At 38.6% G+C, this 13135-nt stretch overlaps 1 protein-coding gene across 2 annotated transcripts in view; it reads right to left on the reverse strand.

Moving 5' to 3' along the window:
• Window positions 1–3730, reverse strand: part of robo3 (roundabout guidance receptor 3) — a 226531-nt gene extending 222801 nt beyond the window's left edge. For both annotated transcript variants that reach the window (XM_012966981.2, XM_002937521.4), the window contains exon 1: window positions 3207–3730. In XM_012966981.2, coding sequence (XP_012822435.2) covers window positions 3207–3369 — 163 coding nt within the window. In that variant the 5' untranslated portion in view covers window positions 3370–3730. The remainder of the gene's footprint in view (window positions 1–3206) is intronic.
• Between the last annotated feature and the right edge of the window lie 9405 nt (window positions 3731–13135).

Raw genomic sequence — 13135 nt, forward strand, 5'->3', positions numbered from 1 at the left:
ATCACAAACAGTGAATGTAACAGTAATCGCAAATTATTTATGCATCTACCAGGAATATAGGAATGTGAGTATAAAGACCCACTGTAAGAACATTGGAGGATGTTGAGAATTGACCTGGAATTTCACAGTGTACCACCTACTGACTTTCAGCTGATTAGCTTTTAAAAAGGAACCATGGAATGACTTGTAATAATGATATATTAGAATAATTATTCTTTCTTTTTTTATAGAAAGTATTTTGATTTACCAGTTTAAATGCTCAGGCTTAGGTTTCAACCAAAGCATGCCTCCACATGATCACATGAAATGGGAGAATGATAGCTTGCTTTCATATATTATATAATCTTTTAGATACTCAATAGTACAGAGATCTTTTTCCCATCCTCATTTAAACACTTGACCCTGTATTTCCCCTTATTTCTACAATCTTTTTTTGTTTTAACCCAGACACTGTAACTCATCCCTTTAGTCTCCAGTGAAACTTTTATCTAAATATCTGCAAATTGTTTACCCATGAGGAACAGTAATTATATGTTGAAACACACTAAACAGTAATTACCAGTAGATAGACTGAACTGTGAATACAAAATCGCTCAAGACCCAGTGGCACACAAGTGTGGCACCCAGAGCCAAACTGTGTATTGAATCTGAGGCAAAATTTAAAATCACACAGGAGATGCTGAAGTTTTCTGCAGAGAAGATAGAAAACATTCAATTCATCAGTAATAAGGGACATGCAACAAGGGATCTTGTTTATGTTATCTGCAAGGATAGCAATAACTCAACATCATTTACTAGATACACCAAAGTAATCCTCATTCAAACTACTCCATGCCCCTGCAACACAGTAATTCACACTTGGACACTAGAGGGAGCCTGAAACACACATCTGTTCCCTGCCTACAGATAAAGTGGCAGGTATACATGACCAGATAGACACATAATTAGCCTGACAGATTCACTAAATGCCAGGCAGCCAATGGGGGTGCAATGGTAGGGGAGGGCACTCAATTCTGAAAACCAATACTTGATAAGGAATAGAAAGTACTAAATATTACACTTGTACAAGGGCCCCAGTGAACACATACTTTTGTAATAGCAGCGACAAATAGATTTTCATTTATTTTTATATTTATTTTCTGTTAGTTATTTATTGCCAAAACATTTCCGCAGCACTTTACAGCAAATATTCATCATCCACTTTAGTCCCTGCCCCAGAGGAGCTTATAATCTATTGCCCCTATCGCATTCACACACAATAAGGTCATTTTAGTCAGAAGCCAGTTAACCTGTCTGTATGTTTTTGGATGTGGGAGGAAACTAGAGTACCTGTAGGAAACTGGGATTGAACCCCAGCGCAGCAAGCCAGAAGTGCTACTCACATATATAGACAGACAGAAATAGATAGATAGATACAGGGCTCCACTGCCCAACTGTTTCTCCCCTGGCGCGTTAAATTTACACCCTTGGGGGAGGACGTTGGGTGGGGGGCCCTGCGAGGGAGGTTAGGGGGGCCCCTGTGGGGGGGGGGGTGCGGCGGCGCGGGCACCTGCAGGGCCCCTGGGGCAGGAGCCCCGGTGGACCCTTCACCCCCCAGTCCAACCCTGGATAGATAGATAGATAGATAGACACAGACATACTTACATAGAACATATAGGAGATACAAGTAAAAATACATTCAATGTATAGTGTTACAATACAATAAATACACCCATATAAATAGTAAATAAGTGATTAAGTTGTGTGAAATGCCACATGGCAGTCACAAAGCGTCACAAAACGCCTCCCTTAATCCTAAACTCTGCTCACATGAAAATATTTTAAAAACAAGAAGATGCCGGTATTGCAGGTACCTGGCACAACATGTGAAATACAGTTTACATTGGGCACATTTTGTTATAGGGTTAGACTAATGAAGATAGATACACAAACTGATAGACAGACAGAAATGACTGACAGGTAGATGATACATATCTACCTGTCAATCTTTTCTGTCTGTCTTTCTGTCAGACAGAAAGACAGACATAGATAGATAGATAGATAGATAGATAGATAGATAGATAGATAGATAGATAGATAGATAGATAGATAGATAGCACCCTGCATACTTATTCTACTTGGTGACTATTATACTGTGCTATTATCACTAGTGCAGAAGTATATAGGATATATTACACACGTTACACGTTACAACTTATGTTTTCACATAAATGAAATTTAAAAACTGTGACCCTTAGCCAAAGAAACCCTCATATTTGACAGGCCCGTGTTATATGCTATCTGCCATCTAGGTTGAGAATGTAATGATTCTTTCATATGAAATCACACCCAGAGCAATCTTGTTGTGTATTTATTTTTACATGATACAGTGAACAGGATTACCCACACCCCATAAATAAAAGCTCATGCAGTGACCATCATATTTATGAACACTAAGCAGATCTTCTTCCTATCCACACATGGGGGGTTAATGCTAGGATCAGCACACTGCAGCACTAACCAATTCTCAGTGGCAGCTTCTCCTGACAGTCCAAACCAGAGATCTATCAAGCTGGTAGAAGCAAAAATGATCCTGCAACCAAATGAGCTTTAGCAGAAGATGTGCTGCAGAACAGTATGTACTGTACTACTATTCTATAATTTTTGGTATATCTCCCATACTCCCTAAAATGGCATTTTATTAGCATTATCACTTGACATATGGTTTCCTAAGAAGTGTATAATGATTTAACCACACCTGTAAAATGTCATAAATGCTTAGTATGTTTGTAATCAAAAGCTATATGTAAAAGTAACTATTTCACTAACAGCAAAATCAGCATATTTGAAAATATTAATAAATCATGGATGTCCAGCCTGCAGTCCAGCTATTTTTGAACTATATCTCCCCCTTCCAATAACAGCTGGCCCAATACAATTCTCAGCATCCCTATAGAGTCTCCCAAATACAGTTGTAGTTCAACCACAGCTGTAGGACAGAAGGCTGGACAATCCTGGACTCTGCTGCACCCACTGCCAACTTCATGTTGGGCCAGAGAAAACTTCCCTGCCCGTCAGTGCCCATACAATCCAGGGTGTGAGAGCTCATTACAGGAGGCAGAGGCGTGCCATGGTCACGTGAGTGCCAAATGCCGCACAGTTGCCCAGCACCAGGCAGGAATGGTAGCAGATTTGTTAAGGAACAAGAGGGTAAATGGCTTTCTTACCATTGAAGTTGGTCAGGTTGATGAAGTCAATTAAGCTGTCATTGAAAGCAGGAAAGGATGAGTTAAACTGGTAAAATAAATCAGTGGAATTGGAGTTCTCGCCTGGGATGGAGTCCGCAAAGAGGTTCATCTGCAGCAGAGTCTTTAGCAGATAGCGCAGCATGTTTGCCTGCAGCCGCACGCCTAGTGCCCCTTATACCCAGAGGAAAGAGCCTGGAGGTGCTGTATCCTGGTACTGCAGGGATCTCTGGGTGCTGTTCCTTTATCACTGGAAACTGTAGCTTTTGCACTCCATATTACATTCAACTGCATGCACCTGTTCCTTTGCACACAATCCACTTGATCTGCCGCTGCGGTGCCAGGAGAGGAGTCCCACTCACTGCAGGAGGGCAGTGCCAATGCTGCAGGCTGTAGAGAGAGAGAAGCCTCCCAGCCAGTGCGGCTCTAGGGCAGTCCAGGCATCTGTCAGGAATAACTTCAGATGCTCAGGCTTGTGTGTGTGCGGAGACATGCACTGCTCCCAGCCCTGCCTGTGCTCATCTGCTGCTCTGTGCTCTCCTCTCACTCCTCCCTCTCTGTCTGTCCCCCCTTCCACTAGCAGTTTGATGGGTGGTCTCCAGGGAAGCCCACAGGAAAGGCAGAAACCAGGTGCTGGCACCAATAAATGTTTAATTATTGGATTAATAGCACTCCCTGGAGGGGGGCAGGCATGGTGACACACACACAAGGCACACTGCTGGCAGCCCAGTGCTGAGCATCCTCTGTGAGCGATAAATAGCTGCTACACTTCCATTCCTAGGAGGGTAAGGGGGACAGGGTATGGGCAACTTCCATATTATCATTTATACACACAGACACTGAGGTCTGCACATCCGGACAGATGGAATGGGCCCTCATATTCAGCAATAATTAGAATAATATGATGGGTTCCAAAGTAAACAGTTATTATAATTAATATTAATACATAGTTAGAATGAGCCAATGTATTCTTCAGAGCTGTACAATAGTAGTGTGTATTTTCCAAACATACAAATACCAATCAATACAGATGGTTAAAGGGCCCTGATCAACAGAGCTTACAATCTAAAACCATAATACCGATAAACCTGTAAGAACACAAAATAGACTTTTTTTTATAGCATAATGAACACTATAAATATCAGATTTGTTACAGTCTTAGTCATTTGCAAATGAAAAACATCACACATTTACCCTGAGTAAAATGTCTACCCTGTTCTATGTGTGATATTTCCTTGTTAACACATTTCCAGTCTTTCTGTAGTATGTGCACTAGTAGTATCAGCACCTGACAGTTAGCTTATAATAAATATGTAAGTGAAACAACAAAATTAATTAGGCTAATCACTAGCATTCAGACCAATTACATGGCACTGGCTGCATCAGGAATGTTTAAGCTGTAACATAGAAAGACAGTACACAAGGCTAAAAATAACAAGCGAATGAGCGAAAAACGAGCGAATCTGTCCTGTTTTGCTTTGCTGAAAAATTTGTGAAACTATGGAAGAATGTGCGAAACTTGGGTGCAACACATCTTTCTTGATGCGTGTCGTTTTTTGATGCGCGCCCTTTTTTACGGCAACTGCGCCTATTTTGACACGTCTTTTTTTGCAAAAGTTTTGCTAAACAATTTGCCAATGTCGAAATGCGGTAATTCCCAGTGAATCCATGCCTGGTGAAAAAATTCACTCATCACTAGCAGTTACCCTTTTTATGTAAGTAAAACCTGCCTAGCTACAGGTCTCATTGTCCCTATGACCGCTGAAGGATGCTGGGAGTTATAGTTTAGCAAAAACTAAGTATCTTAGGTTATGAATGTCAGATGCTACCTCTGGTTGCTAGCAGGTGAGAGCGGGCTGATTAACCCATGCACTTTGGGAGGAATGCAGAGTTTATTGATCAGATCAGTGATATTTTCACCACGACATTGGCCTCACAGTGGACTGTATACAAGCAATGAGCTATCAGGTTGAATTTTGTCTTGTTTCCCATAGTGACTTGTCAGTGCCGTCTTCCCCTCCAGCAACAGAACACATGGGATTAGATCAATTGATATTAGTGAGGTGTTCCACAGAAAAGATTTGTCTTGCAAAAGTCTGTTACTGATACCTAACGATTTGTTGGGTAGGGAAATGCATTGATAAACTCTGCCCTCATACACAATAATAATAATGTTTAAAGTTAAGTTTAAGGTTAAGCATTTTTTTTTAGCTTTCTTCTGATGTGAACTATATCATGAATTACAAGGGAAATGCCTAGCTTTGATTCCTACCACGTTGTGCCCTTCTTTTGATTTCAACTGCCAGTCCCCTACCTAACACTGCCCCCCATGCCCACAGCTAATGCTATGCCCAGAGATGGCCACAGTCCACTACATTTTATCCATGCTAGTGAAGTGCACAGGAGTATGCATTAATTTAATGGCCCTTCTCCATGACAGGCCAATAAGGCTGTGTTTGATAGTTACCAATCTTTTCTCATAAGTATAAGGTATAATTGTATAAAGCGATATGTGACAGTTTGACTGACTAGACTGTTATGGTTCTGCATGCACTCCTGGTTAATGTTTTTCTATGTGCAGTATGTCTATAACATTGTATACTACCAACAAGCTAAGCTGTAAAAGCTTTTATACATGCATCAGCACAATGGCATTATAGATCTGAGCCTTTGAACATGTCTTGCGTATCTATGGGCAACAAGGTGTTTGTTCACCTGTCCCTAGTGTCAATGGCTCTACACATATGGAGCAGAGGAGCTGGTTAGAAAGCAGAAGTAAATAGGGATACATTGGGCATATTTGAAAATATTATTGTTTTATGTATCTTACAGCTCTAATCTGATCCCTGAGTGGAGGGGTGTGTGTACTAATGGATTGCTAAGCATTCTGTCAGTATTGCGCTCACAGTTTTGTCTCAGTCCTGAAAGTTTTCCCAGAACACTTGCAGTAAGCAAGAAAAGAAACTGTGGGTGCAGGCAAGTGCTGATTATTCTATGCAACACTGCTAGGGTATCACCTTAGGAAAGTGCCCAGAAAACCCCCGAATAGAAAGCTTTTGTTTCCGAGGCTCATGCCCCAGTCTCCCATCCTCTTTAACCAATATTTGTCAATGAGCTGAATCTAGCAGTTATCACTCAGTTTCTAAACCCTGTGCCCATGGCAGCAACTGGTTTTATAAATATGGTACAAAGGGTAAATATATGGCAATTTCATACTCAAAATAAACTAAAATAAACCCCTTGATTTTTAAACTACAGACTATACTTTAAATACACTATCAGTGGGGTCTGTACAGGATTTATATATTCCCTTTAACCTTCATTTTCCATGCCTGCACTTACATACAGTATAATGCTCATAACACATCAGGCAAAGTTTCCTCTACAACCATGGTCTTTTTTAGTTTTCCTTAAATGGAAGGTTCAGCTGGAGCTCTAGTCACCTAGCAGGTAGCATATACTGGTCAACTGTTTGGAAGCAAACATCTTATTGGTTGCTCTAGGTTAGTGCACCTGAGAAAATTTAGTGTCTTTTGTAACATAAGGGGTTATGTTATAGATGGACTAACCAATCTGGTATAATAATTAATCCATAGGAATCAAATGGCAGAGGAAATTCTAAATATGAGAGTAGATGAACAATCATTTGTAATATTTCAAAATCCACAAACGATAAAACATACAGGCTAATTGCAAACCATCTCAGAATGCAGTAGCACTGTCTAAATCAAGCAATTAATTTTATGGAGAACAACTCCTTTAAATTTGTAAACAATGAATATTGAGCATGGCTTTAAAAAAGGCAAGTTAAACTATATTATATGAGGAATAGGCTTCCCTCAAATTTGCCATTGAATTTGCAAAACTACAAGCAAATAGCGTAAAGTATTTTACCATTTTGCTAATTTTACTAAATTGTACATATTTTATGAAATATTTGTATGAATGCCAATAAATGTGCAAGAATCATTAAATCTACCTCATAGCAAATAAGCTTGCATGTCAATAACTGTGTCATGATTAAATCTGTTAAAAATGAAATTGACAAATCAACATGTCCTCCCACTTTAGAGATATACACTCTAAATACTGTGAATATATAAAGTCTATGGGGCAGATTCATGAAATCCCAAATGGAATAAATTCGGATTGGATACAAAAATTTCTGAAGATTGCAAATCTCACGAAAATGCTTCCGAAAAAATCGTATTAGTCACGATAATATCGTATTGACGATCCGAAAGTCACAAAATTTTCGTACCGAATGACTGCAAACAGCGGGAAAACCTTTCCGATTTTTCTGCGCAAGCATAAGAAAAAGATGAGCAAGCGACGAAAAATTAGGCGAAAATACACTCGAAGCGTTCGTGTCTTAGTAAATCTGCCCCTATGAGTCAGTGGTGAATTAAACAATCAGTTTTGCCCATGTTCAAAATCATATATTCATTAATAAATCTATAACTACCAGAGCAACCATGACTGGAACTACTTTTGAAAAGTGTGACAGAAACCATAACTGCTTGAAACACAATAATTATGTTATGAGAAGCTTATGGACCTCAAGGTATTAATTCTAAATGAAAGTGAGACAGATAGTGGCTCACTATAAAGATAATTTATTTCAGCCCAGGATAGATTACAAGTGTTGGAGTGAATTGGAGGTTGGTTAAAGATGTAAGTTAAACCCAGCAGTCATGTCACTGCATACAAACCAGTGCAATTACAAGGCTCTGAGTGCTGTAGCCTCTGATTTGCCCTGTATTATCTGAGCAGGTCCAGCAGCTGAGATTGAGAACGAGCAGTGGGTGTTCCTTGAGAAGGGTCATTCACCCTACCAATTAAGCATGCAATAGCAATCATATGAAGTTGCGGGGCTGGAATAATTATAAAAATGTATTACAAATTCCTTGGTAGCTTTTCACTGCCAGAGGTGATCAGACCGGTTTTCCTTGTGTGCCTGTTAATTAAAGGGAAAATGCTCCATACTTATAAGTGGCGTTTATTTCCACCTAAATTGCCTAAGAAAAAGACAGTATAACAGTATAATGTGTTGTTATTGTGTTCTTTATGCCAAAACCTTCTATTTTTAATTGTATATTTTAGTGTAGAAGCTGCATTTGCAAAGAAGAAAATGTAATTTTTCACCAATAGCAATTATAAACATGCTGCTGTTATTGCATACTAATGAAGATCTGTATACCCACGCATGCATATGGCAGCTCACACTCATATGTATAGAAACACAAAATAAGCCATGTCCTCTAACATGGGCCATATACAGTATATAGTACTTATATGATGGAGTTACTTCTCTTATTATGAGTTGTTTTATTGTTTATTGTTTTCCACATTTGCAGTAAGTAGTCAGCAGTATTCCTGTTATATTTTAAAGGTAAGGGCCAAATTCAAGTAAATAAGCGGATTTATGGTCATGAAATGTGCCAAATCTAGCTGTCTTAACTGGTTGGAAACGTACTCACACAATTTTCTACCCTGTCTGATCAACTACTGGACCATTGTGCAATACTAATTCAAAGGTATCCAGTTTGGGCTTTTACTAACAAGCATTTTTACCTGTACTCCCCTGCATTCCACTTGCATTTGGTACTTACATGTGCCTATGTTAGTACAGCCCCATTGGAAAGAATGAAATGCGTTTCTTCCTGTACTCCCTTGCGGTGGAACGCAGGAGAACTCCACTGCAGGGGAGCACAGGTACAAATACTTTTTGAGTATGAGCCCTTTAAAGGCCAGTGACCCACCAATTTAGTAAAAAATGCCAGTATGAGTATCAGTCACTTAACAGTTTAGAAAAGACAGTGGCAATATTGTAATTTCATTACTGAACGTTCCTACTGCTTATTAAGCTTGGCTTATTTTGTTCATACATACACTTTTCCTGAATATTATTAAAAGTATGGGACCTGTTATCCCAAATGCTTGGGGCTCAGAGGTTTTCAGATAATGGTCCTTCTGTACTTTGGATCTTCATACCTTAAATCTACTAAAAATCATTAAAACATTAAACAAACCAAATAGGATTGTTTTGCCTGAAATAAGAATTAATTATATCTTAGTTAGGACCAAGTAAAAGGTATGGTTTTCTTATTACAGAGAAAAGAAAATAATAGTGAAAAATGTGAATGATTTTATTAAAATAGGCTCTTTGGGAGATGGCCTTCATGTGGAGATTTCTGGATAACAGGTTTCCAGATAACAGATCTTAAACCTTTATTAAAATATATACCCCACCTCTCACCTTGCTTTTTTCTTAATTTAAGATCAGTATACATAATAATTATAGGTTTTCACTCTTTATGGGTTCAATATATCATATGTAAAGTCCTGCTTCATCTAAATAAACCATTTTCATAGAAATATACTTTTTTTAGTAGTATGTGCTATTGGGTATTACTAAATAGAAAATTGCCATTTTGGGATTTAAGGGCCATCTCCTGGGATCATAGGATTCACAGTGCACACAAACAAGCCAAGGCACTCATACATGCTAGGCCCCATCAGCCAATGAATGGACAGAGTTCTGCTTTTTCCTCCAACACTACTTCCTGTTACAGTTAGAGCTGCATTATTTCTGGTCATGTGATCTCTGAGAGAGCACACAGCCCATCACTAAATGGTGGATCAAGGGAAACGATGTAAAAGGGCAATATTTACTGATATATATAATCCAGTTTGACAAGATTCTTTAATAGGTCACTTAACATAATATAGACTATCACTTGGTTAAGTATTCATTATGGTGGTATAGTTTTCCTTTAATTTAACTGAATTAATGTTGAAGAATTGTAAGTACCTTCTATACAAAGCCTACAAGCAACTTTGGTATCTGTTTGATTCTAATTATTTATAGAATAGTCCATAGACCCATAGATAAAAATGAGTTATGTCATACAAGAAAGAGAAGGTCAGTGGGCTGTAGTTATAAAACTTTGGCTGGGTTGATGAGGACATGGCTAAAATGTGCTTATTTTATAGATTTTGTGTTGTTTGGGTGGGGCACATATACATTTTCTGACATGGCTAATGGGATGAGTGGGCACAGAAATTGAGTTCATGCTTCCCAAATGCCACTGTCTAGCTTCTACTTAACTTTATCTGCTTACTTAGATATCAGGGACCAATTATTATCCACTGGTACTGGTATTTTCCCAAACAGAACTGTGGTAAAGTCTATTTTCATTCAATGCCAGATTAATGCTGCTATATTTGAATTTAAGTGTTTAATAAAATAATAGATGCAATAGATGCAACAAAATTAATTTCTTTACTTGTTTTTTTCATTATCCATTCCCCTTAAAGAGATACTGACACCAGAAATGAAACACTTTTTACAACTGTCATAACATTGCCTTTGCTTGTTATAATTTATAATATAATTTTGCCATAAATGTATTTGCCCAATACTTTTTATATTCCCTATCTGATCCTCCATGTTCCTCTACAAGGGGACTGCCATATTTGTCCAGCAGTAGGCCCTTAGCATTAGAAGCTATAACTGACAGGCTGAGAAGGGACAGTCAGGTTGGCAAAACAGTCAGGTTTAGGAACTTCAAGTTTCAAACTACTTACAAAAGCAGCACTATCATTAAAAAATCAAAAGCATGACCTATAGGTAACTTTTTACATACATTAATATTTTGAAGAGTAGTTTCAGTGTCAGTATCACATGTGCACTAAGCCCTGCAGTTACCTGAGATACGGTCATTTATTACAAATAATTATGGCATGATTTATTGAGGCTGGTGACATTTAAGTAATAGGTACAAGTTACAAGCAAGGTTTTATTGTAATGTTACAAGACATATGGTAGTGGACTAGTTTTATAGATGATATTTTAATATGATATGTGAATGACTTGCAGAAATAAGCTGACAAGTAAAGTAATGATGTATGGTTATAAATCATGTTGTAATAGTGTACCCTAACACAGTAACCCTTTCTTATGAAAAATATCTTGGGCAGGATGATATACAAAAATATAGCCTAGAATCAGTATGTTTTATCAGTTATGAAAGAAAAAAACTGCATAATTGAATTGCTGCAAACAACAACAGACATAACCTGTCCAGATATTTTAGTTTTTGATGACTATATTTATATAGCACAGTGTAGTCCCCAGTGCAATACAGAGATTATACACTAATCACCTCAATCCCTGCCCCGGTGGGTTTTACAATCACACACTAGAATCATTTCAAGAGGAGCCAGTCAACTTTTCTTTATGTTTTTGGAGTGTGAGAGGAAACTGAGGAAACCAACACAAGCACAAAGAGTACATGCAAAGAAAAAGAGAGAGGAGAATAAAGAGAGGAAAAGAAAGAGAGAGAGGGGAGACTAAAGAGTACATCTTGCTTGCTTCAAAATAAATTAGGCTTGGACATTTAGGGGCACATTTACTAATCCACGAATCCGAATGGGAAAAATTCGGATTGGAAACGAACATTTTGCGACTTTTTCGTATTTTTTGCGTTATGACTTTTTCATAAATTATCACGACTTTTTCATAGTCGTTACGACTTGCGCGAATTGTCGCAAATTTTTCGCAGCCGTTACGATTTGCTCGTATATTGTCGTGACTTTTTCGTATTGAGCGCTCGTAAACGGCGGGCAAACCTTTCAGACTTTGCATGATTTCGGAAGCCTCCCATAGGACTCAATGACACTCTGCAGCTCCAACCTGGCCCAAGGAAAGTCACGATACCGAAGCTTGAATGAATCCGAAACTTTTTTACTCTGCGCGACGGCTACGAAAAAGTCGCGACAATTAGCGCAAGTCGTAACGCTAGAAAAAAGGTTCGAAAATTTACAAAAAAGTCGGAACGGCTACGAAATCGCAAAATACCAATCATTACAAAAAACGCATTCGGACGCTTTTCAGACGTTCATGGATTAGTAAATGTGCCCCCTAGTGTGGTGGTTCACAGGGATTGCCTATTTCAGGCAAAGTATCTCCTTCAGTCTCCAACCATGGTTGCCATACTCTGTCGAATTTTGTTGGGCAACCTCTAGGTATGTTAGTTTGATAGAGGGTAAAACCCCATTAATTAACTTAGTCCACTGTGTTTTTTGGGGGGGCTTCAGCCCCATCCACCGGAGTACAATGTACTTCCATGCATAGAATAATAGAAAACAGGCGAGCAGTCTGGAGGATATTCCTTTCACTTGGTCCTACATAATCTCAAATAGACAGGTATGTCGAGATAGGAGAGCGGGGTAGGCCAACACGTGGGTGGTGATGTCCACCACAAATTCCTCGATCCTAGGGCAGCTCCAGAGCATATAAAAGAATATGGCTTAATCAGCCTGGCATCTATGGCATTTGTCATTGTCTCTGCGGCCAATTTCTTTCAATATAACTGGGGTAAAATAAACCTGCAATAAAATATATACTTATACTGAATCAGTCTGTCTCTTGAGGATATCAGAAAATGATACAGATTATCAGTCGTTTTTTCCCAGTGCTCATCTGTTCTCTCCTGTTGGACTTTATTCTCTCTCAGAGGCCTTTCATGTACTACTAGAACTAATAAGAAAAATATGACCAAACTTGTTCAAAGACTAAATGACCCACAGACCTTCAAGATTATAAAAAAAAATAACCCAAAACCAATGTTAGATTAGTGATTGGTCTTTGTCACAAGTGGAGATGCATTAGTTAGCATAAAAAATGCCAATGCCTTAACCGTAGCAAGGCAATTACTCATCTCCTGAGACTAGCTCATTGAGTCAGAGCACGGTGCAGTGAGAGTGTTGTGCATGCTAATTCTGTACTGGGCAATGCTCTCCATGTAGACTTGTATGCCTTTTTAATTACTTTGCTTTTAAAATAACAAACTGGAAAAAGACCTGAAAAGGATTTTAATATATAAAAAAGGTTTTAATCCTGCAAA

This window comes from Xenopus tropicalis, chromosome 7 (assembly GCF_000004195.4).
Source record: "Xenopus tropicalis strain Nigerian chromosome 7, UCB_Xtro_10.0, whole genome shotgun sequence".
NCBI lineage: Eukaryota > Metazoa > Chordata > Amphibia > Anura > Pipidae > Xenopus > Xenopus tropicalis.